The 27,813-nt window shown below is 39.8% G+C and overlaps 1 protein-coding gene across 2 annotated transcripts in view; it reads left to right on the top strand.

Moving 5' to 3' along the window:
• The window catches only part of LOC125240617 (protein bric-a-brac 2-like), a 47,367-nt gene that overhangs the window by 17,659 nt on the left and 1,895 nt on the right, over positions 1-27,813 (top strand). For both annotated transcript variants that reach the window (XM_048148581.1, XM_048148580.1), the window contains exons 4-8: positions 9,548-9,693; positions 11,924-12,037; positions 14,942-15,015; positions 21,078-21,303; positions 23,017-23,094. In XM_048148581.1, coding sequence (XP_048004538.1) covers positions 9,548-9,693; positions 11,924-12,037; positions 14,942-15,015; positions 21,078-21,303; positions 23,017-23,094 — 638 coding nt within the window. The remainder of the gene's footprint in view (positions 1-9,547; positions 9,694-11,923; positions 12,038-14,941; positions 15,016-21,077; positions 21,304-23,016; positions 23,095-27,813) is intronic.

The raw sequence follows: 27,813 nt of genomic DNA on the forward strand, positions 1-27,813 counted from the left end.
GCGCGTGATATGGGCTCGACTTCATACCAAAACACACACGGTTAAATTCGTATGTCAAAATGGGATCTGCCGGGCGGAATCTATATAAGATTCGTTGAAACTGGCGGTCCGATTCGCGAACACCAATCTGTAAAAACATTTGGCGACAATCGGCTGAAAGCGCTATTTTGAATAAGCGAAAGTTCAAGAGGATTGAAAATAAATCCCCTTGAAGATTGGGCCCTGAGTGCAAGACATCATTCAGCGACAGGCCTGTAGTTGTCTTGCTACTCGAGTCCAGGACCATACGAACTTTGGTAGTGGTCTTATCCTCACGCACGACAGCATGATGAGGAATTATGTATGCGAGGGCTGAAGAGGTGTTCGCGTTGAGAGAGTTAGTCACGTCCGATATATAACCCTTACTGACGTATTCACGAATTATATCGTCATAGGCGGCACGTAACACACTCGATGACTAGCTTTCTTTCAAGACAAAGAAAGCGCCTCTTAGCAGCCGAATGCGACTCTCCGAGCTTGAACACGTCATCTCGGAAAGGCAATGCCACAGTATATCTACCACTAGCGTCGCGCGTAGTGGTGGCGCGGAAATATTCCTCGCATTCAAAGTCATCCTGGCTTTGAGCGGGCGGAGCGGATACTTCCTCAAGTTCCCAGAACTTTTTGAGGAGGTGGTCCATGGAATCCACGGAAGTACAACAAGCTGAAGTATATTTACGCGGTGGCTGTAAAGCAGGCACCGAACCCATTAAAATATACCCCAGTACCGTCTGTATAGCTGGTGGCATATAGTCCACTTCGCTTTTGACGATGTGCGGCAGCAGCAAATGTGGAAATATAGTTGCACCCACCAGTACATCAATGGCGACGGGCGTATCCAACGTGTCGTCAGCTAGAGGGAGACCATGAACATGTGTCAGTGCTGACATGTCCACGGGCACTGACGGCAGGTCGTCGGTGATGCGATCGACCACCAAACTCGAAACGTCGAAGTTGACATTATCGTCGAATCGCGAAAATACTTTTACGTTTGCGTTCCCCTTAACAATTTTCTTGGTTTTTCCAATGCCAAATACAGAGCTTGGTTTCCTATCAAAAGTTAAACCTAAGCGCCTACAACATTCTTCAGTAATGAAGTTACTTTGTGACGCGGTGTCAAGCAGACATTTGATAACCTGCGTTTCACCCTTACTGTCGCGAACGATGACCTTTGCGGTGGACAGCAAAACCGTGTCACACGAAGATGCTGAGTCTTGATTTGACATTTTATTGTTAGAGGCTGCAAGTGCTTGCGTCACGATAGACGTGTTACAAGACGTGCTTTCCGGTGGCGAGGATGTTTTAGCTGCGTTGCTTGTAGATGCATTTGACTCATCAGATGTCGAAGCTTTTTCATCCTTGTTCTTGTCAAAATGCAACAGAGTATGATGCTTTTGATGGCAAACTCGACATTTCACCTCGGAATTGCACTCGCGGGTGCGGTGTTTAATGCTTAAGCAGTTAATACATGCTTTAAGCTCTTTAGCGCGTTTGAAGCGATCAGAAGACGTTAAGTCGTTGAAAGAAGGACATTTGAATAAATGTTCATGGACAATATTGTCACAAATACATTTAGTAGTACTCGCGCAAGCAACGTAGCTTTGTAGTTTAGGTGCGGCACTACGCGGTTGAATCGACTTAACACCTTTTTCGCGCGATGGATTTACGGCGGCGGAGACGGCGGTACATGGTTGCGAGTTTTGATAAATCCTAAACTGACTTTTCATGAAATCTGACAGATCGCGAAATGTAGGCAACTTCGTATTTCGATGCAGCATCTCAAATGCTCGAAGAGTTTCCTGGTCTAACTTCTTTAAAGCTATATGCATAAGCATAAAATCGCTTAAATCATCCAGCTTAAGCGATTTAAGCGCATTCGCAGCTGTCACAAACGTATCAATGAATGTCTGGAAGTTAGACGAGGAAGCGGGACCATTAATCTTCAAATTGAGCATTTGATCCATGTAAGTCGAGGCAAGAGTGCGCTTATCTTGAAATCTGTCAAGTAGACTATCTAGAATAAGCTGATAATTGTCAGCGCTCGGAGTTATGCCTGCAAAGACGGCTTGAGCTTTTGGTGACAATTTCCCAATTAAATAAAACAGCTTCTCCTCGTCGGTAAGTGACAGATTGTCGTGCACTCTCGATTTAAAACTAGCGTAGAACAGCGGCCAGTTACGTATGTCTCCATCAAACGCTACCAGTTCCATCGTTGGCAAAGAAGGTCTAGCTCTCTCCACCGATAAAGGCGGCGAAGAGGCCGGCGGTGCGGCTGGTTGCAGTCGCTTGACCACTCTCCTGATGCGGCAGTACAAATCTTCAAAGGCTATGAGCGGCTGATAGTTAGGGACAGCAGCCGTCTTAGTCCTCAGTAGCGTGCGGTTGTACTCATTTACCACTTCTTTGAACTCCGTCCGAAGTTCGTCAATAGTGTCAGCAGCGTCAAGAAAACTTTCGCGACTCACTGCATCTGTATCGGCAACTAGCGACTTTTTATAAATACCCTGGACGAGTTCAAAGAAGACGTTGCGTTTTGCTTCAAGCATTGACAACTCGTCTTCATAACACCAGCTGTCAACGCTTTCGGCTTTTGTTTCTTTTGCCATATTGCATGAGAAGGGTTAAATATGCGGTAAATCAATTTACGTTCCTATGAAGGATAAACTCTTATAAACGTATACCTAAATTGCGGGTGCGGTTAATAATATATATTTAGGTAAATAATTTATAAGGGCGGAGCGACGAATAAAGTTATACACGTATAAATAAATACCTAAACTGCGGGAGCGAGTAAGTAAGAATAATTTAGGTAATATTTATACGGGCGGTGCGGGAGGAGAACGATTCGCAATGAATGTATGAGGAGAAAATAGGGGAACAGGGAAGAGAATCCGGTTCGAAGGACCAGAAATGTTGAAGGACCTGCGGATACGAAGTTCCTAACGAACTATTGTAATAAAATAAAACAAAACGGAAAATAAAATTATGGAGATTGATGGGGAGCCAAACTCACCGATGTTGTCGTCTCGAGAGTTTATCGGGTGGCCACCCTTGCAAAGCTTGGTTCTCTCTTTCCTTGCACTGCACACTCGCGAATCGTTCTATTATAATATAATTAATTAATAACTTAATTCGTTGCGGATATTTTTATTCACCATTGACAACGACTTTCTTTTTGCGGATTGACACTTGACGTATTTTATATTTTTTAAGAAGTTTGGCAAAGAGGCGGGTGACATGACAATTAAAAATGAGGTTGAACCTATCATAAGGAAGAGCGAGCGGGATGGACGATATGAATGATAATGAATGAAAAGGGCGCGAACAGCTCCTTTTGTGTACACTTCGAACATTCTAGAACACTGGCTTTTGCTAAGCAGCTTTAGCTTAAGAGTTTTGAATGATTCACGGTTATTTTCATTATACTTATATTGACCGGGATATTATAGACCGTGATTACCTTTTTGATTTTTGTCGAGCTCCCGATATTTCGACGCAGTTGCATGCATCGTGAACACGAAAAACTGACGAAGGCGGGTGGATGTCAAATTTGAGTAGCTTTAGCTTATTACTAGAGATAGGCCGAATATTCGGTATTCGGCATATTCGGCAAATTTTTCAATGTTCGTATTCGGCCGAATAGTTCGGTTACATTGCCGAATATTTACCGAATAAACAAAGTAAATAAATAGCGTAAGTTGTTTCGTTTTTCATCGCATAATGACATCCTATTTCAGCATTCTACCAACCACCAAAGGGAGATAAAATGCGATAAAATATAAGTACCTACAATAATTATGTAAAAAAGTAAAAATAACGTAGCTTAAGAAACAAAAACCTAAATTTTCTTATGCACTAAATTACAGGAACATTAAGAGCCTTTACCAATCATTGAAAAGTTTTTAACTCAAGCCAGGATTTAAAATATGGCGGAACCGAATGTTCGGTTCGGTAACAGCTGAACCGAATGTTCGGCCGAAATTAGTATTCGGCAAAGTCCGTATTCAGCCCATCTCTACTTCGAACATTCTAGAACACTGGCTTTTGTTAGGCAGCTTTAGCTTATGAAAAGGCCAGACTTTCTTGAAGGTTTGAAGGTCCGGAAATACGCAAACGATAGTTCATTCCACAGTTTAGGAGTGCGAACCAGGAAGTTTCTGAAGAAACGTACGAACGTGCGATCCTTTTTCAGTCAGTTTAGGTAAATACAAATAGTATTGACGTTGACTGTAGTTACGTGACAAATACATACAAAAACGTTTACCAGAAGGCACTGGTCCCACCGCGAGCTAGTAATCTATGAGCTATCGGCTATAAAAACGAACAAAAGATAATCACTCCCGTGTAAATAAAAGAAACACGGCGATGTTTATAGCTACTCGCCCAGCGGTGAGCTATCAAAATCGCCGTGTCTCTTTTATTTGCACGGGAGTGCTGATCATTTTGTTCGTTTTTATAGCCTATAGCTCATAGCTTGCTAGCTCGCGGTGGGACCAGTGCCGAAAACATGATGGAAAATTACTATGCACTACATTGGAAAACTATGAATGAATGAATGAATGAATGAAATCGTTTATTCACAATGAACATATGGTTACAAAAGATCTTGGTATACAATAGTGTGTCCCTTAATATATTCAGTCTAGGTAGACGTGTGAAAACAGGATGTCAGTGATATTATGGTCACTAAGTCATTTAAAATTAATTGCAACTATTTTATTACGTCTAATTAGATTTACAAAATGTATATTTGGCAACGAATAGGTGTAAAGATTTAATGAAATGTCACTAGTATAATTGAAATTAACATTAGGTATTGAATGAAGAAAGAATACAGGATTTACAACAAGAGCTAATTAAGAATATAATAAGTTATATAGATAAGATCTTCTGATATCAGTTAACATTTAAAAATTATGCAACAAATAGTCATTTATACTGTAGAAGCAGTTATCAATTAATATTTGATACAATGTCTTTTTGTACTTGTTAATAGGCAATGTTTTTGTTTCAGCTGGTATTTTATTAAATATATTAATGCACATGCAATACGCGCTTTTGTTCCTAAGTGCTAACTTACTGGTAGTTGGCAGTGCTAACCTATGGCGCCTATGGGACCGCGTTGTTTCTTTGTCTGCTACAAACGTAAATAGTTCAGAGTTAAGTTTCACAAAGAGACATATCTCGTAAATATAGAGGCAGGGGAGGGATAGTAGTTTATGCTTAATAAATAAAGGTTTACACGGTTCTAGTCTGTCCACTCCGCAAAGAGTACGAATGCATTTTTTTTGAGCCACAAAATATCGACATGTGCATCATTGCCGTCATTCATAATCTGACAAATTTTGTTTTGTCGAAATTTGCTGCAGGCACCCTGAACCCCCTTTGATGTCCGTCGGTACTTAGACAACTTTAGTCTGTGGCAATAGACTCCGTATATTATACTCTCTAGCCACACCGGGGACACTGGCGATCAAATATATGAAAGAGGCGCGTTCCTAGCACACAGTCTAAGCTCGTGTAGGTGAACGCGTACTATGCTTGTATGAGTGAGATATGACGGGTCGACTGTTCGCGTTTTTGATAGGCGGTAACTGTAAGGTAATTGAGAGGGGCACTTTCAATGTGGGAGTGGACATACTGATCAACCAGACTGCATTTTTCTTTAGAATAGAAGAGAAAACATTTAACGCCACATCAAAGAAAAAAAACAGGAGATATGCTTGCTAAGGTCTGACGCCGACGTAATACATGCTCAGTCTAGGCGTATGTTATCTGTGGTCGACTATTAAACCTTTCATTCACCCGAAGGTAAATTTGCTAATGAAAATTGCATTTTGTATCCATAATAACAAGAGCTATAGTCAATGTCCTCAATAACTACGAAAATGAACTCGCTATCAATCAATTTACACTTAAAACAGTACAGTAAGGTCTGTTTTTGCTTACGTGGATAGGTACTGTGCATAGGTATAGTATACTCTGTTGTGACGAACCCTACTTTGGGGTCTAAGCTGTCTGGCTTTTGTGTACGATAAATTAGATTTAGCTGAGCTTTTGGGTTTAGTTTTACCGGTGTTTGACGCGTGTATAGAATAGATACTACATATAATAAACGGTAACTTTATGTAGTATATAATATAAAATCACTTTTTTTAAGGCTCGGTGGGTTGACCGTCCCCACGCGCTAAGTCAAAACCGTCTAGTGCTCGTTGTCGCGTAATTTCACATGGAAATAAGTATCAAAATCATGTTCATTGTTACATTCTGTAATAACAGGGAGTAATGTGATAGATATTAAAACAAATAACGTTGATATTTTCAACATATCAGCATTTTTCTATTTATAAGGCAAGACCGTCATATGTCCCGTAAATGAGGTTGATAACCTTCTTTTTTCAGGTCCAGACAAAAGCAATGCCGAAACTTATAATTAAAATTAACCTACAACACCCGTTTAAACTCGACTTATTTCCCATAAAGCCTAAATAAGGTGCCTTACTCTTATATGCCGGTCTTTCCGACTAGGCACAATTTCGAAGTTACATATTTCACAACATAAAATAATAAATTGAACGCGTTTTAAGAGCATTAATTGTACTAGACAGGAAGAACGATTATTAAATTACTACGTTACATACATAATGCACAAATATTCCAACTGCTTCTATTTTTTTTTTTGCGTAATTATGTTGAACTCGATGGTAGAGTTCGAAACAGGAATCAAGTTTTTTGTTAACTGTAGAAGAGTATGTAGACTAACCGACATTTTAATAAATAAATCGTACTATACAATCAAGAGTGAACAGGCATCTTCTGGGCGAGCTCACTCCATCGTAGGCCACGTCTTTGCCTTTGACTAGTCCGTGGCCAAGAGTAAGCCCATTTATTATTTAAAAAAAAAAACGATTTTTTTAATGATGAAAGTTGGACTTTTTAATACAAATTAATTTAAGGGTGCTTTCAAGAAAAACGTCAAAAGAATGTAAAATTGATAGTTTTAGTCGGTGAAATACATACTACACTTTCCCTTATCCAATAGATTTATTTAATTCAAGTTTCAGTTAGACCATCTTATTATCTTGATTTTTATAAGACTAGATTTTTGAAAACGAACTCACTTAATTAATTATGAATTTTTCTCTATAACACGTTTAGAAAAACTCACGTATAAAGCTGAATTAGTCGACCTTATTTGTAAAATTTGGACAATTTTGAATACTAAAACAGGTAAATTTATAATTCGTATATCCTGTACTACAATATTCTCAGACTACATTTTAATTATAAGCTTTTGAAAAAGAGTAAACGAGGCTAAGACGAATTCAATTTTTTTCAGAAATTACCTTAAATGAAGTGACAATTTCTTTGAAAATGTACATCACATCGAAGTAATTTTTGTACTTAATCAATCTGCAACGTTTACTTAAATTGCTGTTATGTCTTAGTGATTATAAATTGCAATTGGTATGTTTGACATTTTTAATATTTATTTTTTAGATGTAAATATTTTATGCATGAATTGTCCATATTTATTTATGTGAAGTAGGCTAATTTTAAAATCCAATATTGTACACCCTAGCACGTTTAAGGTACAGCGGGGCAAATCTCGACTGGGGGGGCAAATGTAACTGGCCTATTTTTTCCATGTTTTACAATGTTTTCATTATTAAATAGTGTGTGTCCACCTATTTCTAAATAGTATTATTGTTCTCTCATTTTTCATGGAATTTAGTAAATATGTATACCTTGATAATGTATTTAAAAAAAGTACAGATTTTATATATTTTTCTTTATTTTACGCAAAAATATAATTTAGTTCACAAGAATATTTAATGAACATAGTATGCGTAATTCAGAATTTATGGAAGTGTCACCGAACTCATCTAAAGTGAAAAATAGTATAATAATAATAATATATTTTTTCTCCCCAATTTGCCCATAGAGTGTTAACTACATACTTACATGACTAGTAGTACATTCTAACCTAATTAATCTAATTGACAAACAACTAACTACTTTTGGTCTTGGTATACAGGACAATGAAGGGACGCCCAGTGTCTAGCAAATGGACTGTCCCGCTTTTATGGAGACCTTACAATCAAAACATATTCCTTTTCCAACCGACATCCCTTCCTTACTCCTTAATCCAGATTTTTATATAATTTTAACAGGTTTCATTATTAAAGTGTAGCATATTACATAATTACGTATATTTATTACTTTACTACTAATCTTTATTTGTACACCTACCTATTCTGACCACTTTTTCCAAATTCCGTATATTCCTTTCCTTTCCGCGTATATAATTTCCTACCCTTTTTACTCGACATTGGCTATGGGCAACACCGCCCTCAAATCTATTAAGAAAAAAAAATGGACTGTCCAATCTATTGGCGATATCGGCCAGCAAGCTGTTGAGCTAGCCTGTAGGCGATTTGTTTGAGAAGCGACTCTTTTCCTCATTATGGCGTAGTAATCGTCCATGTGAGCTTCCGCAAACATGCTAGAGGCACTGCAAAAGCGAGATTAGCCCCAACAGCATCCTGAACCCATTGTTGAATAGGCTAGTTTCCTATACTTAAAATAAAATATTTTATGCAGTGCACGAAATAAAGCGCCACATAATTAGAAGAAAAATATGGACAGTAGTTATTTTTTAAAAATAATTTCTATTTAATGAGTCAAAGAGAAAGATATAAAGTAAATGAATTGATCGTGACGTCACTCCTCAGTATTTCATAGTAATTCCATATTAGCAAATCGTTTTGACAGTTCATAAAAAGAAGCTGATTTGACTAGTAGGAAACTAGCCTATTGGACACGCAGGACACTGTAAGCGTATAGTAAACCCTAAAATTTGCCTCATAATGTTAGGACTTATTTTTCAATGCAGGAGCGAATACCCAGACATTCTAGACACCCTAGATTTTTACCGAGCTCACTGAACATTGTTGACTTGGTTCCGGCCCACTGAACAGACGGATCGAAATTTTACATTCGAATATTTTCCCGTTTCGAGTGTGCACAGCACATGCCGCACTTCATCTATTTGTGATCACTTGGATGAAATTGGAAATAGAGTAACTTGTTAATGACATACGGGGTCCTAATCGTGTATAAATGATTAAGCCCAGTATGTGAAATGTATTACGCGATATAATAATGGGTGAATCAACTTTTTCTTGCCTGTTATTGCCATGGTTACGGTCTCCTGAGTCACGTTGGTTATATGCAAAATTATGGTACTTAAACTATGCAAACATGCATTTTTCTGGTGTTAACAAGCCCTTTCGTTAATTTGCCACCTACAAACATGGACATGCTTGCATAATTTCTGTAGCATAATTTTGCATAAAACCAGCGTGACTCAGGGGACCGTAACCATGGCAATAACAGGCAAGAAAAAGTTTATTCACCCCAATACATAATCTCCATTATAAAGATACGATCCAATACCATACCTAGTACTATAATACATTTCTAATCATCTCCTCATATTTTGTAGCGCTCGGAATCGCCGCCGCCAGTGGAAGAGTGCCCGACGAAGGCCGAGCCGACGGACGCGCCCGAGTGGGTGCCCGGCGGAGACGACACCATCGCCACCGAAGCCCCCCCACCGCCCCGTGACGACGCCCGCAGCCCACTCAAACGGTACCATAATACTTTATACACCGTGTAACATTAGGGAACCGAATAATTTTAACAGCGTATTCCTCATCATATTAGAAGAGTAAAATGTTATATAAACTTTTCTGTATTACGCCTACTTTGAGTTATAAGCATTTAAAAAAATAAAAATTACTTATTATATCTCAAAATAAAACGCTATTTTGATGGCGATGGTGCCGTTATCGGACATAATCTAACTATCCTCTTTGATAGATGTCAAAAAAATAACTAATAGTAACTCTTTGCAGAAAAGTATTTTTTTAGAAAAAACATGTAAATTTTTATTTCGAGTGCCAGTTTTACGAATAATATTCACTTTTTATGTGAAAATACATCCAATAAAATTAAAAAAACGTTACAAAAAAATTTTTTTTTGGCGAAATTTGCTTGTTGTCATATTATTATAACGTTTCATCTTTATTTTGCCCTCCGAAATGCGTAGTTAAAATCTTTCATTTCCCTCATGTTACACCGTGTATCGGTGGCAACCAAGCCAATATCATTGTAGTACTAACACCAGATCGCCGACAAGAGCACAGCATTATTAAGTAACTAGCTATTGTCCGCGGCTTCGCTCGCGTTTTATTCGAAAATTGCGGAATGCTCCATACAAAGTTTCACCCTCTATTTTAGGGAAGTGGGGGGTTAGAAAGAGACAAAAGATAGCCTATGTCACTCTCCATCTCTTCAACTATCTCCACTTAAAAAATCACGTTAATTGGTCGCTCCGTTTTGACGTTAAAGACGGACAAACAAACAGACACACACACACTTTCCCATTTATAATATTAGTATGGATATAGGTACTTCCCCAGTTGGGCTCTGCCGGCCGATTTTTGAGTCTCACGCGTTCGAATTCAGAAAATTGTCACTGAAAATAATAGGCAAGTCACCGTTTTCAACCGGTATTTTAGTGACAGTGAGACTCAAAATCGGCCTCCTGGTCTAGATCGGGAATCTCATTTGCTGTGCTGTGCCCTACCCTACCATACAAAGCGAGATGACATTTACAGTGCCCATACCATTCTTTTGGGCGCAGTATACCTAAAGACAAAGATACTGTAAATTTGCGCGCATAAAGCGCTACTTGGACCATTTTTTTTTTCAAAGTTGTCCACCCCACTTTTTGTAACATGGTTATTTTTTTACGCGATTCATACTCAGAATCGTGAGGTCTTTCGATCCTGATAGGAGAAAAAAATGTCCCAAGATTTCTGTACATTTTTCAAACTTTCCATTCCGTTACCGACATATAAAATGTATGAAAAAATTGTAACGGAATGGAAAAAAACCTGGGGGCCGATTTTTGAATCTCGGCTATTCGATTTCGTGAAATTCGTTCAATAATATCTCCACTACTAGTGATTTAAATTCTACTAACAGAATCAAAAACGAGTGGTCATTACCACTAGTTTTAAAATTACTAGCCGTCTTTTTCTAAAATAGCATTACGTCGTTTTCCACAGACTTACGAACGGCGGATTCGTGCGTTCGAAATTCAAAAACCGGCCCCCAGGACTCTTTTTCTCCTATTAGGATTAAAAGCTCGCGATTCTGAGTGGAAACCACACACAGACCAACCCCTATAGACATCCATTACAAGACGACTCGCGGTCGCCAGCCTTCCTAGTATTTGCACTGATATAAGCGCGGGCGCTCGCCGTGCCCGATCAGTATCGACCAAGTAACAGACCCGAAAGCAGCGCGTGTTTTTCGCACTAAAAAATTGGAAAAGGGTATTTTGATGCCTTAAAGATGTCCACCTGTAGTGTGAAATGGTGTGGAAAGGTAACAAGAAGCTCAAATTTAAAAACAGACGGCATTACATTCCACAAATAAGTCATATTTATAATTTATTCAGAGCCGGCATAGGTCAACTTACATTGGCCACTTACGCGTCAGTAGAGGGACAGTCATACTTCTGTCCCTTTTCATCTGGCGCGACTGCCCGCCGTCCTTGAAACGGCCAATCACAGCGCGCTTAACACATTCCCCGCCCGCTCCTCGCACCCCAAACACTGGTGACTCGTATCGCGAACAAAATATACAAGATTTCTACTCTATAGGAGGTTCTCTGTGAAACCACATAAACATTTCCAAGTCCAAAAAAAAAGTGGGGTGAGCAACACTTTGAAAAAAAGATGGCCCACTTTCTTTTGCAACATACTACAACTACGTTACTAACGTTATGATATGTTTAATTATTATTCAGGCTTCTGAAGAACACCCCAACCAAGAACAGCTTATCCGGAACGAAGAAGAAGCCACGGCCCGTCATCGAGAGTCCTGTGCCCGTCAGCGAGAACAATGAATGCGCGTCGGACGGGTGAGTCACTGTGTATACCTTATACGATTGACGGGTGCGGGCGGCGTAGCGTTCTTGGTAAACTAATATAACACCTAATTTCATCCTCCTTAGGTCCGCTTTGACAACTAATCTCAAGATTTGGCGTAGGCACTAGTTTTACGAAAGCGACTGCCATCTGACCTTCCAAGCCGAAGGGTAACTAGACCTTATTGGAATTATTCCGGTTTCCTCACGATGTTTTCTTTCACCGAAAAGCGACTGGCAAGTATCAAATGACATTTCGCACATAAGTTCCGAAAAAGTCATTGGTGCGAGCCGGGGTTCGAACCCGCGACCTCCGGAACGAAAGTCGCACGCACTTACCGCTAGGCTACCAGCGCTTAAACTAATATAATAGTAGAGGAATAAAGGCAAAAATTGTTGAGCATTAGACTTTTCGTTCGTCGCGACATCTATTGACAAGTAGCAGTACTGATAATTTACGCTAGTTGACGCGTGATTGACGCGTGAATGCTAGCGTCATTCATGTCAGTACAAATAATTTGCATTTACTGATGTATGGAGATGAAACTCTTCCCTTACTTATTCCTCTATGATAATACACAATCACATGTGAGCAGCCTTACGGCCCGGCCACGACATTGGTCTAAGCGCGACAGCGGTGAGCGGCAGCCATACGTGCGAATGAAAAGTCCCATCGCTGTGTCTCGCTCCAATGTATGGCCGCCGCTCACCGCTGACGCGCTTAGAGCAATGTCGTGGCCGGGCCGTTAGACACGTACCCTCCAAAAGCGAGTTAGCAATGAGCTATCGACGATAGAAACGAACAAAAGGTAGTCGCTTCCATGTAAACAAAACAGAGCGAGAGATATATAGTTCATCGCTCGCGCTATCATCGCGTCTCTTTCGTTTTCGTACTCGGAATGTAGTAAAATAAGAATACATGCAAATAACCAGTGTTCAGACACGAACGTTAATATAAGGAGTTAGAAAACTATGCTTAGGTACAGTCAACCAATTGGAATCCTAGGCCACTGTAGAACTATGACTATGTCATAGTGACGTTATAAATATCAGATTGTAAGATCTCTTACTGCTTGTCATTTTGACATGGTTGTAGAGTGGCCTAGGGTTCCAATTGGTTGACTGTACTTATTTTTAGACGCTGCTCACAACCTTTACGGCTCAGCCACGACATTGGTCTAAGCGCGACAGCGGTGAGCGGCGGCCATACATTGGAGCGAGATGCAGCGATGGGACTTTTCATTCGCACGTATGGCTGCCGCTCACCGCTGCCGCGCTTAGACCAATGTCGTGGCTGGGCCGTTAAATGTACAACGCTACGCTGCACGAAAATATGTACTCAACTATAATTATTTAATTTTGTTACTTTTAGAAATTCACTGCTAGTTTAGTGTTATTTAGTGTTAAATAGATCACGTTTATTGCATAGTAATCTTTTGATATTTTTTAGACATTCACATAATTTGCTCCCTCAAGATTAGTTATAGATTCACACTTGCACCTGCTTCGGTCGAATACGAAACGAAACCAAAACCTGTTTATTAGAGATTGATTGTCCCAAGTCTCTCTAACGTTATTGCTATAGCCTTTGGTTCGTACACATAGTAATTTGACACTCCAAAATTAAGCAGAAGTAAAATAAAACAATAATTTTTTTTATGATTAAGTGATCAGCGATTGGCTTTAGTCATGCCTGATGGAAAGTCAGGACAGGGCCGGGGGGGGGGGTTACCATGACGTACTAAAGACGTTCAGTTTAGGTTGAGAGAAAGGGACAAAGCTATAGCAGTTACATAGCTCCGTCCCTCTCTCTCAACCTAAACTGAACGGCTTTAGCACGTCATGGTAACCCCCCTGATCGTTTATTGTTAAGAGTGTGCCTTAGGGCCCATTTAGACGGTACGAGAACTCGTATACGAGTTTTATTACATTGAGGTATTTGAGGGCTGTGCAAAATTGTATGTAACCTCAACAGCACGCAATGTAACTAAAATCGCATGCGAGTTCGCAAGCCGTCTAACTCAGGCCTTACGGCCCAGCCACGACATTGGTCTAAGCGCGGCAGCGGCGAGCGGTAGCCATATGTGCGAATGAAAAGTCCCATCGCTGTGTCTCGCTTCAATGTATGGCCGCCGCTCGCCGCTGTCGCGCTTAGACCAATGTCGTGGCTGAGCTCTTAGTGTAAGGCCTGAGTGTACGCTTATATTGGGCGTGCAGCAGGGCGCGCGACGTGCATGTTACGGCCCGGCCACGACAGTGGTCTAAGCGCGACAGCGGTGAGCGGCGGCCATACATTGGAGCGAGACACAGCGATGGGACTTCATTCGCACGTATGGCTGCCGCTCACCGCTGTCGCGCTTAGACCAATGTCGTGGCCGGGCCGTCAAACAATTGAAGCTCCTGAGTGTCTTGAGTCGACACTGCGCAGCGTGCATGCGGGCGAGCCAGCCCCGCTAACGCTCCGCTCCAAGCGTCCACACAAGTCCCAAGACACTTTAAAAGTCCACAAAAACTTAAAATGGAGCCAAATACTATGTGTAGGCCAATAACAATATCCCTCTAGAGACAATATTCGCAACTATTGTCCCGGAGCTGTAAGTTCACATTTTACACACTCGCGCGACCTTATGAATATATTTAAATAAAATATATTTGTTTAAGCGCCTACTTAGGGCCTAATCGATTCAACCAATTCGTAATTAATCGCTAGATTTGGCAAACGATACGTCTTAGCCACATCGCAACATACTTCAAAACAAATGTGTCAAAAATGTGAACTTACAGATCCGGGACAATAGTTATCCAATATCATCCGGTTTGATGGTTTCGTATCCCGCCGATCCGCACGCAGTACCGGCTTTTTGAATTCATTTTAATTTGGTTTTATTTCACATTCAGCGAACCCCTAATAGATTTCGACAGCGACCTTTACCACAGCGTGCTTGCTATGCCCGAGTCTGCTAAAGAATCTGGTAAGTAGAATAGTTTACACCATTATTTTTTATTAATCATTTGTTTTTTTTTACTGACCAGTTACATATAAGCCGGGTCCACGCAGAGCAAGGCACGACGCGAGGCAATGAGGCACACTGACATTTTATCCCACCAGGCAGCTCCTGCGTATTAATTATGATTCCAATTTTATCACTTATCCACGTGGATAAAGCATCCGTCACGCTTTGGCAAGTATGTCAGTGTGAGAGTGACAGTTGTCTTATCCACGTGGACAAGTGATAAAATTGGAAGCATGATACGCCGGCTGTGCAAGTGCCTAGGCATGTCACTGTCATTCATATGCGTGAGAGTTTTTTTTTTGCAAAAATGTAATTTTTGGCACAAGCTTTTATCGTCGACTGTACTTTTCTTTCAACAGTCATCTACTGTTCTCCGAGACGTTTAAAAAAAACCCTTATCGACGGGGATACGACGTTTCATAGCAGAGTTCCTATGACCACCTTTCTGTTCCATCATCAGATCAGCTCCATGATACCATAATATTGCATTGTCGTGTGATTTACATACATGGCAACTGGCAACTCTCGCCAAGTAAACACTGTAAACAAGAGCTCTTGCGAATTATTATAATAATTATTTCCAAAACATTGTTTAAGAAGTTAAATTGTTGTTAAACAAGTGCACTGAAGTACTTACGATTGAATCGTCCCACCATAAACACAAATGGAGCACCCTGGAGGCTAAAATACACGGTGAGACATCTGAATTTACCGTTTTTTTTTTCATTGTTTTTGAACATAAACTTCACCTTCGAACGAAATACAACGGAATTTTGGAAATAATTAACGGGATAAACACGACATCATAACCTCTGATTGGAGCTACAACTGACAGGAGGAGGAGTCACCTGTGTTGCTAGTCTAAAATATTCGCACGGCTGCATTCAATTTAAGCTGCGTTTACGAAGATTGCTATCAGGACAATTAGTGCATGCGGCTGCCGCTTGAGGACACTACTATCTGTTCAAAATATTACTTTAAGTCGAAAATTCATAGCTCAGAAATGGCAAACATTTGTAGTGGATGTGGCGAAGAAGTACGTACACACTATTTTATGGTGTGTATGAAATGCGCACTGTTGTATGATCTTGAATGCATACAAATTTCACCTGTAGTATTTGATCAGCTAACACAGGAGGACAAAAATAAGTGGCTATGTCCTTGCTGCAAATCCTCGCTTCCTAAAGGTGACAATAGCCATACCCCCATTCGTGACCGAAACTCAATCGGTAGCATGAATACCAGCTTGAATACCAGTTATACGGCTCAGGATACCATCACACGATTCCGAGGACACCGTTATCCGCTGGAGTCTATCAACACTGAAGAGAAGAATAGCGAGATGCATATTTCAGAGTTGGTACTAGAGGTCCGGGAACTGCGGAAGGAGGTATGCGCTCTGGGTAGCCTGCGACACCAAATGGAAGAGCTTAAAGCACACATTACAGGAATGTCCTTACTACAACAAAAAATCAACGTATATGAGAAGAAAGTAGCCGAGCAAGACAAAATAATAGAGGATCTTCAGAAAAAGAGACTCACATCTAAACCAAGTCCTAAGAGAAAACGGAGAAGGAAAGGAAATAATAGCGAAAAGGTTGAGAGTAGTACTGAAAATGATGAGCATGAGGTGAAATCACTTAAGAATCAGGCAATCACTGAGATAGAAATCCCGGCATCACCAACTCACGAACAGCAACCTCAAGCGTTACAGCCCGAGTTTGTAAACTCCACATACAGCCAAGTAACGCAAAAGATACCTCAGGGCAGTAGGCAGCAAAATGTATCCGTCAAATCCGCTGATGACCTGCCAAGGGCCCACGATGCTAAGACTGAGAAAAGGATTTCAGTGCGAGGAACTGCAGGCCCTCAAATTACAGGACTTAGGGCGGTAGAGGAGCGAAAGTACCTACACCTCTGGAACATGCAATCTGGACCAGATGAAATTCTACCTTACGTGAAAAGCCTATGCGACGAGATGACTTGCTCAATAATGGAGTTGAAGACAAGAGGTGACTACCGTTCGTATAAAATTGGAGTACCTGTTGCGTATTATGCGAAATGTCTGTCCCCGGACGTGTGGCCAGTTAACGCTAGAGTCAAAGAGTGGTTTTTTCGTAAATCGGCAAATATCCACCAACAATAAATTAAACAAAGAGAGAGCGCATCAGAGGAAGATCAAACCTACCGTTCACTTGGTATACCAGAATGTCAGAGGGCTGAACACCAAGCTGAAGCATTTCCGACAATATCTCGCCAGTTGTGACAGTGACATAGTTGCCGTCACAGAAAGCTTTTTAACCGATTCTGTGGAAGACGCGGAAGTGTTACATACTGACTGGAAACTACTCCGTCGTGACCGGTCAACGGGCTCTCGCGGCGGAGGAGTCCTACTAGCCTGCAAACCTGGTATCACTATGAGGAGACGAAAAGAACTAGAGACATCTACAGGTGAAGATCTATGGGCAGCCGTCACAACGGAAAAATCGTCTTTCCACATCTGTGTTGTCTATATCCATCCGAGAGCCACCGATGAGATGTATATGCAGTGGTTTCACAAAGTGGAATCCATAGTGACATCCTTAAAGCAAACTGTAGTTATAGTAGGCGATCTAAACATAAATCCTACATATGCATCTCAAGCTCTTCTTAACTATTATGGTTATTTCTTAACTGTTTGTGGCATGACAGAGATGAATGGTGTGTTGAATGCGTACGGGGGTAAGCTGGATGTTGTGCTGGTGTCAGAACGTGTTAAAGCGTCTGTCTCGGAAGTTGCAGGTGGCGGTCTTGTCCCGAATCGTGATGCGTACCATCCTCCTTTGGATATATTACTTTCCATCGATTGTATCAGTGATGGAGTAGGGAATTCTGCTGAACCCAGTAATATTGACTTTCAATATGACTATAATTTTGCGAAGGGTGATTACGAAAGCCTTTATAAATACTTAACCGAAGTATCTTGGAGTGAAGTGTTTCTGGCAGATGATGTAGAGTTGGCTGTTGAAACATTTTATAAAATCATTTACTCTGCTTTTGACGTCGCAATCCCAAAGAAAATACGTGCAAACTCGATGTGTAGACAATATCCAGTATGGTTTACTGCAGATATCATCAAAGATTTAAAATACAAAGCGAAACTTCATAGGGAATGGAAAAAAAGCAAAGATGTCTCTGTTTATAAAAGCTATTCTACATTGCGAGCAAGTGTAAAGAACAGAATTTCTTGCGCCTACCATGAGTATGTCAGTGGGCTAGAAGCAAGGATAAATATCAATCCTCGTGCTTTCTGGCGGCATATGAGCTCCTTAAGGGCTAAAGGGGTTTTGAAGCTACTGTTCGGCATAATGGGGCAGAGCACGTAGGTCCTGATGCGGCAGATGCTTTTGCAGACTTTTTTGCCAGTGTCTTTTTGTCTGATGTACCGCAGCTTGACTATAAAGCTGTTATCGACCAAGACCAAAGTCGAACCGCGAATTATGTAAATATACCGGCTATCGAGCCTCGCGATGTTGACGCAGCCATCAAAAGACTGAAGCCGCGTAGTTCAGTAGGTCCTGATAACATCCCTGCATACGTAATTAAAGGTTGTAAAGATTGCTTAATTCTTCCCATTTGTCACATTTTTAACCTGTCATTGTCTTATGGGCGGTATCCTGGCTGTTGGAAAATTACTAGAGTCACTCCAATACCAAAATCTAGCGATGTCTCTAACGTCGAGAACTACAGACCTATTGCAATCTTATCGGTTTTAGCTAAACTGTTTGAATCAGTCTTGCACAAATTGATAGTCTCGCAAATTTCTCCCTTTTTATGCAATTCACAACATGGTTTTAGAGCAAATAGGTCAGTTGAATCCAACCTCCTCACGTTAGTTGATGACATATCGAAGCATTTGGATGAGGGCCAGCAGGTAGATATACTCTATCTAGACTTTAAAAAGGCATTCGATCGCGTTGACAACGACGTTTTGATGCACAAACTATGCCGTATTGGCTTTTCACCTAAGCTCCTTAAATTTTTCGCAAGTTACCTAGGTGATAGGAAGCAATTTGTCAAACACGGAAATTTTGTGTCGAAGGAGTATTCAACGCGTTCGGGTGTTAGTCAGGGGTCGATCTTGGGTCCATTGCTGTTTGGCATTATGATAAACGATCTTGAGAAAACAGTTGAACATGCCAAATGCCTACTGTATGCGGATGATCTGAAACTGATACTCGGAATAAAAAATATAGCTGATTGCAAAAAGTTACAGGACGACATCGATTCTGTTTTTCAGTGGAGTGCTATTAATAAGCTACACTTCAATGCATCCAAGTGTTCTGTCATGACGTTTAGCCGAGCAAAAAGACCATTACATGCTGTCTACAAATTGGGGTGCGAGGATGTGTCCCGGGTCGTAACAGTCAAGGACTTAGGTGTTATCTTTGATGATCACCTGTCCTTTCATGAACACATTAAAAAGTTAGCTTCGGAGTGCTTTAAAAGACTGGGATTTGTTATCAGAAGTGCGAGTGATTTCCAAAATCCAAAGGTGATTAAGCTCTTGTACACGTCACTGGTTCGTAGCAAACTTGAGTCTGCGGCAATTGTCTGGAACCCTTACGAAAGTACTTACGCACTACTTCTGGAGAGAGTACAAAAAGCGTTTCTAAGGTTTCTGTATAAAAAGTTGTATGGGTACTATCCCTATCTGTACCCTACTAAATTCTTGCTGGGATCGCTTGGCTTCAACTCTCTGGAAGTAAGGCGTAATTACAAATTTTTGACATATATGTGTAGTATATTGAGGGGAAAGAGTGACTGTCCTGATTTGGTGTCAAAACTTGTTAGGCTTTCGGTACCATTCGTCCCTAAGAACCAGCTCAGGCCGCGGTGCCCCAGTCTTTTAGCGGTACCTCTTGCGCGTACAGTCTCCTGCAGACACTCCCCAGTTCTCCGAGCCCTCAGGGACATTAATGCGTTCCTGACATCAGCTCCTGATTGCGATGTGTTTGATAGTAGATGGGTGAATGTGTGTCGTGATTGTTTGAGATACTGTGAGACGATGGATGAATGAAAATAAATTGTTGTGACTGTTCATCGTATTTTTTGACATGTATTGTATAAATCCTTTTTTTTTTTTTTGTTGAAACATTTCTTTCTATTCTTATTTTTTCCAATTGTATATTGTGTATTTGCATGAATTAATCATAATTAATACTGTAATTATTTTTCTAAGCATGTTTAAATTTGCCAGCGCTTTGGTGCAAACTGTAATGCTGTGTAAATTGTATATATATTAATAAATAAAATAAAAAAATATGTGTGCAAAATTTCAGCTCAATCGGAAACCGGGAATTGGGTCAAATTTAGCTTCTACGTTTTGACCCAAACTAACATACTAACAAGGCAAGTTGAATAAAAGCTTGTAAAAATACCATCTTCTCGCTCTCACGTATGAAATTCTTTATCTGTGCAATGAACTCTTGAGTGTCTCTCCTCATTTCGGGCGGCAAACGTGCCTAGGCAGTGCCTCAAGATGCCTCGGCTGAAGCACGTCTACATTTGACATATTGCCTCGCGATGTGAACCCAGCTATTCACTAAGGGCAATGTTAGGATGTCCAATTAGGGTATATACGATTTAAGTCGTGTATATTTTTATGAAATATTGTTTTTAAAATCTGATCCGCGATACTGATATGGCGCCGCGGATTTTGCACCGATGAGACCCTATTTATTTAATTTTCTATTAATTTTGTTATCAGTTTTGATTAAGCTTTAATTAATGACTTTTTCATTATTATTTTATCCCGATTCATAAACGGATGCTGATACGCATTAATGTGTCATCCTACATGCGTTTTGCAATAAGATGTCAACTCAAAAATTTGACGATTAAAGTTGACATTTTATTGAAAAATTCTTCTGGGATAACACATTATTGCGCATCAGCATCCATTTATCTGTCTAAGTGTAATATTCACCCATCCTGTGCACTTTTATGTTAACTTTTATTTTACCCTTTCCCCACCCAAGGCTGGAACTGTAAAACGACCGGCGTGAAGTGTCCGTCATGCCACCGGTTCTTCGCCAACCGTTACAACCTGAAGGTTCACATTCGGGACAAGCATGACACTCGCGAGGGGACCCTACAGTGCGAGATTTGCAACAAACGTATGAGGAACCCGAGCTGTCTGCGCGTCCATATGTACCACCATCGCAAGCAGGCTGCTTACCTTGCACAGCTACAACCTGAAAACCAGTGAGTAATATTAGTACCACAAGTACCTGACGTAGCTGTTGGGAGTGTTAGGGCACACTTCAGTGACATGCAACAAACGTATGAGGAACCCTACGTGTACATACATGTACCACAATCGCAAGCAGGCGGCTTACCTTGCACAGCTACAACCTGAAAACCAGTGAGTAATATTAGTACCACAAGTACCTGACGTAGCTGTTAGGAGTCTTAGGGCACGCTTCAGTGACATGCTACAAACGTGTGAGAAACCCGAGCTGTCTACGCGTCCTTCATCACCATCGCAAGCAGGCTCCCTACCTTGCGCGACTACAGCCTGAGAATCAGTGAGTAAATGTACCACAAATACCTGACGTACGGCACGCTTCAGAGAAATACAACAAACGTATGAGCTTAACAACAACAATTAAGCATAAAATCGGTCTAAAAATTGACCTTTTTCACAGTCTAAATGTAAATGATGGAGGATGTAGAATATTTTTATTGAAATTTCATGCTTAATTATCATCACAAAACTGACAGTTAATTTTTGTTAACAACTTACGCTAATTGGGGGGTCCCAAATTCTGAAAATGCCCGTAAAACAGTACACGATCATCGACTTCAAAGGTGTGTTCCGCATGTTTTTTGCATGATTCATAGTTAGTGTGTATTCTTTGTGGCATTAATACTTTTTTTATGGTCACTATAGACTTGTAAAGTATTCCACCAGTTACGTTTACAAGCGCAGTAGTTGTTTAGTTCTGACACTTTTGCTTAAAAATTGCAAAAATAAACACTATTATAATAGGCGGGACGACTAAAAAAAAAAAATTAGTCCGTCAGTTAGATTATCAAAGAATTTTGGAACATATTTTTTCTTTTTTCTCATAAACGAAAAATGACGACGTTACAGTGCGTTGAAGTTTCGCGTGACGTCACGCCTAGGTTACAATTTTTACTTAGAAGTGACGTCACAAACCCCCACTCCGGAACTTTGATGCTCTCTATCTCTGTATTTTTTTTATTAATTGAAATAAGTGAAAAATACGTGTTTAGTATTTTCGGACGATCTAACTGAAGGACTAAACAGAATGCCATTTTTTTATGTAGTCGTCATCCCTATTATATGTGACTGAAAAGCGAAATTGTATGTGTTTCTGAAACCATACTCCGAGAAACGAAAACTGAAGTTTCCGTAACTGCCTGTCTTCGGATTTCGTTGTTCGTGGCAGGCTGCGGGCCTGCTAGGGCTAGCACATAATTGGCACGACAGTATCTCGCCGCGACATGGACCGCACGTCTTTTTCTAATAGGGATGACGACTACATAAAAAAATGGCATTCTGTTTAGTCCGTCAGTAGATCGTCCAAAAATACAGAACACATATTTTTCGCTTTTTCTAAATGAAAAAATACAAAGATATAGGCATCAAAGTTCCGGAGTGGGGGCTTGTGACGTCACTTCTAAGTAAAAAATGTACCTAGGCGTGACGTCACGCGAAACTTTAACGCACTCCACCGTAGTAATTTTTCGTTTACGATAAAAACAAAAAAATACGTGTCTAAAATTATTTGATAATCTAAGTGACGGACTAATTAGTTTTTTTTAGTCGTCTCGCCTATTGTATTACTGATATAAGGACAGGTAATCGCGGCAATCACGTGTTAGCCCTGCTGATGCTATATTTTGAGCGTATCGTCGATTTTAGATTTGATCAAGTGCTTGTTGTTTCAGCGTACCAAACGTCGATGACAAAGCCTGGCGCGCCGACGGGCCCTACGGACCGGTAGACTACAAGTTCAATCCTGACGCGTAAGTATTTATCTTCCATTTTTAACCTTTTCAACACCTAGAACAACAATGGACCTCAGCACACGGAGCTTACGTAAAAGACTCTTACGCCGTTTTCACATTATCCGATCCGATATCGGATGTCGGAAGGATTTCCATAGAAAAAATCCAAGATGGCGCCTGTAATGTATGGGATATCTGTCCGACATCCGATATCGGATCGGATAATGTGAAAACGCACTTAGGGCCGGTTGCATCACACCGTCTGTCACCTTTAAAGCATTCGTTAAATTGTATTGTATGACGTCTGCTGCGTGACGATGATGTGTCTGTCAAATGTGGTTCAGTACTTTTCCATTTCTTTGTTGGACTCGGTATAAAGATTAAGGGCCAATCTTTATACCGAGTCCAACAAAGAAATGGAAAAATACGCAAAAATATCTGACCCAATCTTACAGCTTTAAGCAGAGCTTGACAATGGCGATCAAATATATGAAAAAAGCGCATTCCTACGCACACAGTCTTAAGCTCGCGTAGACGCGTACCATGCTTGTATTAGTGAGATAAGACAGGTCGACTGGTCGCGTTCTTCGCAGGCGGTAACTGTGAGGTAACCCAGAGCGGGTGGGCGGCACTTTAAGCGGGAAGTACTACTGTACGATAGTCCGCTTTATTATACTGTGCCCACAGATCAATACAACAAGATGGCCCTTACAGGGCGACTCGCGGTCACCAAGCATACGACAAATCAGGTTTATAAAAGTTTGAACGCGTGCGACACCGATCAGTAGCGCCCAAGTATACGACCCGCTAACAGTGTCCGTGTCCGCTCGGGAAAAAATCTTAAATAATCAATTTTGGTTGCAAACAATGGTCTCTTACAGCATAAAGTGGTGTGGCAAGTCTTCTAACACTTCTACATGTAAAAAAGATGGAACAACATTCCACAGTTAAGTCAAATTAATTATTTTGTTGAATATTGTTTATTGTCCGCGGAGTTCATTTATACTGGTCAATATGGTTGTGCTGAGCGGCGCCGAGGCGCGTCCATCCCTCTTTACCGAGTTAACAATGTGATATGCTATCCCTTTCACGTAAACGACTAGGCATGGGGCCATGTTAGTTTATGTCTGTTGCGGGAACTTCGTACTGCCGTTCGTAACATGTGCTACCATTTTATGAAATATAAAAGAAAGCAGATTTGTAATAGTGAATAATTATCTAGAATCTGTAGAGTCTGTAGTGGTATTTAGTTCATTGATTAGTTTAGAATATTTAGTTGGTTATTTAACTTAGTAAACGTAAGTAAAAATGCACAGTTTAGTTATTAGTTACTAGAATGATTTTTATTGAGATGCTATCACAATTATCATCCTCCTTGCGTTATCCCGGCATCGGCATTCGCCACGGCTCATGGGAGCCTGGGGTCCGCTTTGGAAACTACTACCAAGATTTGGCGTAGGCACTAGTTTTATGAAAGCGACTGCCATCTGACCTTCCAACCCGAAGGGTAACTAGGCCTTATTATAATTTAATTATAATATTATAATTTGTTGCAAAACAAATTCACCACAGTACTGGTACCGGTACCATTGTCTATAATAGACATGTCCCATTCCCATCCCTACTGCTAATCATAAAGGCGCGCCATTATTTCAAACGACCAATGGCAGCACCGTGCGCGCCCGCCTCACCCCGCAAGGATTGGTGATTTGCGTCTCGAACAATATCGCTTGCATTTGGCTTCTAGTGGGGTGTTCTGTGACTGTGCCGTAAGAGAGTGTCAGATATTTACGCAGCCTTCTTTTTTTACGATGTTATACAACGTGTTTCCGGTATCACTCAAAACCTCAGACACCCCAACTGATTTTTATTTTTTTAAACTCATCTAGAGTATTCATCTTTTAATCTGATGGTTACTTTTTTTTAATTGAATTTTTAATTTTCTGTACAGCTCTACTTGACTTTTAGCTCTACACTCAATAAAATAATTGCTAACTACCATCATAAACCATAAAACTATTTATTTGTGTACGTTACTGCAACGACATAAGGTTTACCAATATACAGGTAAGATGTCACTGTAAAACACTTTAAAGCTTTGTCACAGCAAACTTCAAATTGGACAGGTAATCGAAGTAAGCAGATTTAAACCCAATATTCAAAATGACAAGGTTGTAATTAGGTACGAGTTCAATTTGTTATGACTTATAATAAACATTAAGATTAAACTGACAAACAGCGTCAAACTCGTAGCGAAAAAAATAATCGTCCAAGTAACCAGCCAGTATTAATAATACCCCTAAATACTGAAAAAGGTAAATAAACTCTAGCAATGCGATATACACAATGTTGTATTACGAATGCAATAGAATAGGCAAATAAAAATTAACGAATAATACTAATTTAAACAAATATATTACCCCCCATCAAGATGTAGCTCAATCGATTCTACTCTCGATTCTGAACAAACGGTTTTGAGGTTTTTAGTGTTAAGTGAAACACGGTGTATACCGGTGAGTATACAAACAAGTCTGCACATAGTCACATATATGGTCCTTGCGAGTTGAGATATATCTGCGCTAAACAATTGCCGATATAAATGATATAATTGTAATCTTTAATCTTTTTTGCCACCAGCGAATGAGGGTAACTTGTCACGCTTGCTTGATATAAATATTCAGCCATTTAGACAGTTAGACATGGTCTGACGATGAAGCAAAACACCCAAAAGATATTATAAATAAATAAATAAATATTGGGGGATACCTTACACAGATCAACCTAGCCCCAAACTAAGCAAAGCTTGTACTATGGGTGCAAGGCGACGATATACTTACTTATATAGATAAATACATACTTATATACATAGAAAACATCCATGACTCAGAAACAAATATCTGTGCTCATCACACAAAAAAATGCCCTTACCGGGATTCGAACCCGAGACCGCGGCTTAGCAGGCAGGGTCACTACCAACTACGCCAGATCGGTCGTTATTATACATATAAAAGTCGCCTTTCGGTTGAGGAAAACATTGTGAAGATACCAGAGTAAATTTAATAAGGCTTAGTTTGCTCTCTGGGTTGATACACCAGATTGAAGCAGAGTTCATTAAAATTAGTGCTTACGCTAAAACTTGTAAGTAACATATGGTCACAATCAAGCATACGATCCGATAAAAAGTAATATTCGTAACCTATTGAATGAAATTCATATATTATCAGTTTATAGTTGTTGTTATGTATAAATTAACGTCGCATATTTTGTAGTAAGCGAAAATACGTAGTCATCATACACTTTTAATACCCAAAATCTATAAATATTGGTTTTTTAATGTCAAAGACTACAGAAGACAAACATTTATTGTGCCACATACGATATGAACTCATTTAAATATATCCTATGTAGTATCCTATTATTTAAGGTTGACGAAATCCTATAATTACAATTTTAACTGAACGGCCAAGCCGAAGTGATGTTACGTGGCAATTGAACAGTCTGCATCTCTTACGAGACACTTGTGATGATTTATGACGTTGGCTAGGTACCTGGCCTGCCAATTTACCAAAGACGAAGCACCCTTAACCTTTAATATAGTAATTAGATTAGTGTCTACGGCAAACGAGGCACTTAGCGCACATTATGTTCTGTCTCGTGTCCGCTTCGTACAGTATTCATGCCGTAGAGTGGACTGTGATTAAAATTTTAATTAGATTTCGTCAACCTTAAATAATTATTAAAGGTATTTTTTACCTATAATATACCTAGATATTTTTATGGCACGAACGAAGTGATTAGTGACTTCCTTCCGATATTTAGTTCATCGATAACTTACATTATAATATGTCATTAATTATTATAATTATGTCATTAGTTATTGCCGTGGCACTGGATCTTGAGTAGTTTCATGTGCTCTGCCTACCCCGTTTAGAGATTATGAGCTTGAATTTAGGTGTATATAACATTAATGTTTTATACAAATGTCACATGTTTGAAAATAAATGGACAATAATAATAAAACGAACCATATTTTAATAGTTTACATATTGCTTACATGATTATTCAAGATTTTAGAGATTATTATTAGGGGTGATTATTAACCTTACGTAAGGCTACTTATCGATAAAAGGATTTTCGATGTTTTTATTTTGTCAAGCACTAACAACTTGACGTTCGTGCCAGAAAAATATCTAGGTATTGTTTATTGTATATTTATTCAACCAACTTACATTTACAGCATAATGCTAAACATGAAAGTGATAGGTCATAATTATAGATGTAATTATAGGACATTCTGACACAGACTTAGACTTAGAGCCTTGCAAGAAGGCTTACTTGACAACGATAAACATATATTCTAACTACCTAAAAGCACTTTGCGATTGCAATTTCATATTAGGTGTTTCCAAGCGAATTGGTGTTGAATTTTATTGTTTAGAAAAAATGTGCACAGCACTTGTAATTAGTTTATTAAAAATATTACAATCTGTTCAAATGGTACCAAGCTAAACACATAACTGAAGCTATGCAATCTTTTATAAGTTCTATCGCTTTATTGTCATTACTTGTAAACGTGTGAATCAACTTTTGCTTTTTGCAAGAATTGCCCTTACTTATTATTAGCTCTACTTTTGTGAGTTTTACCGTGGCCATCGTGAATAAAGATTCTTCTTTTACATACCAGATTAGGGAATAATTAAAAAACGATCCATTTTTAATTAAAATCAGTATGTGTCC

This window comes from Leguminivora glycinivorella, chromosome Z, assembly GCF_023078275.1.
Source record: "Leguminivora glycinivorella isolate SPB_JAAS2020 chromosome Z, LegGlyc_1.1, whole genome shotgun sequence".
NCBI lineage: Eukaryota > Metazoa > Arthropoda > Insecta > Lepidoptera > Tortricidae > Leguminivora > Leguminivora glycinivorella.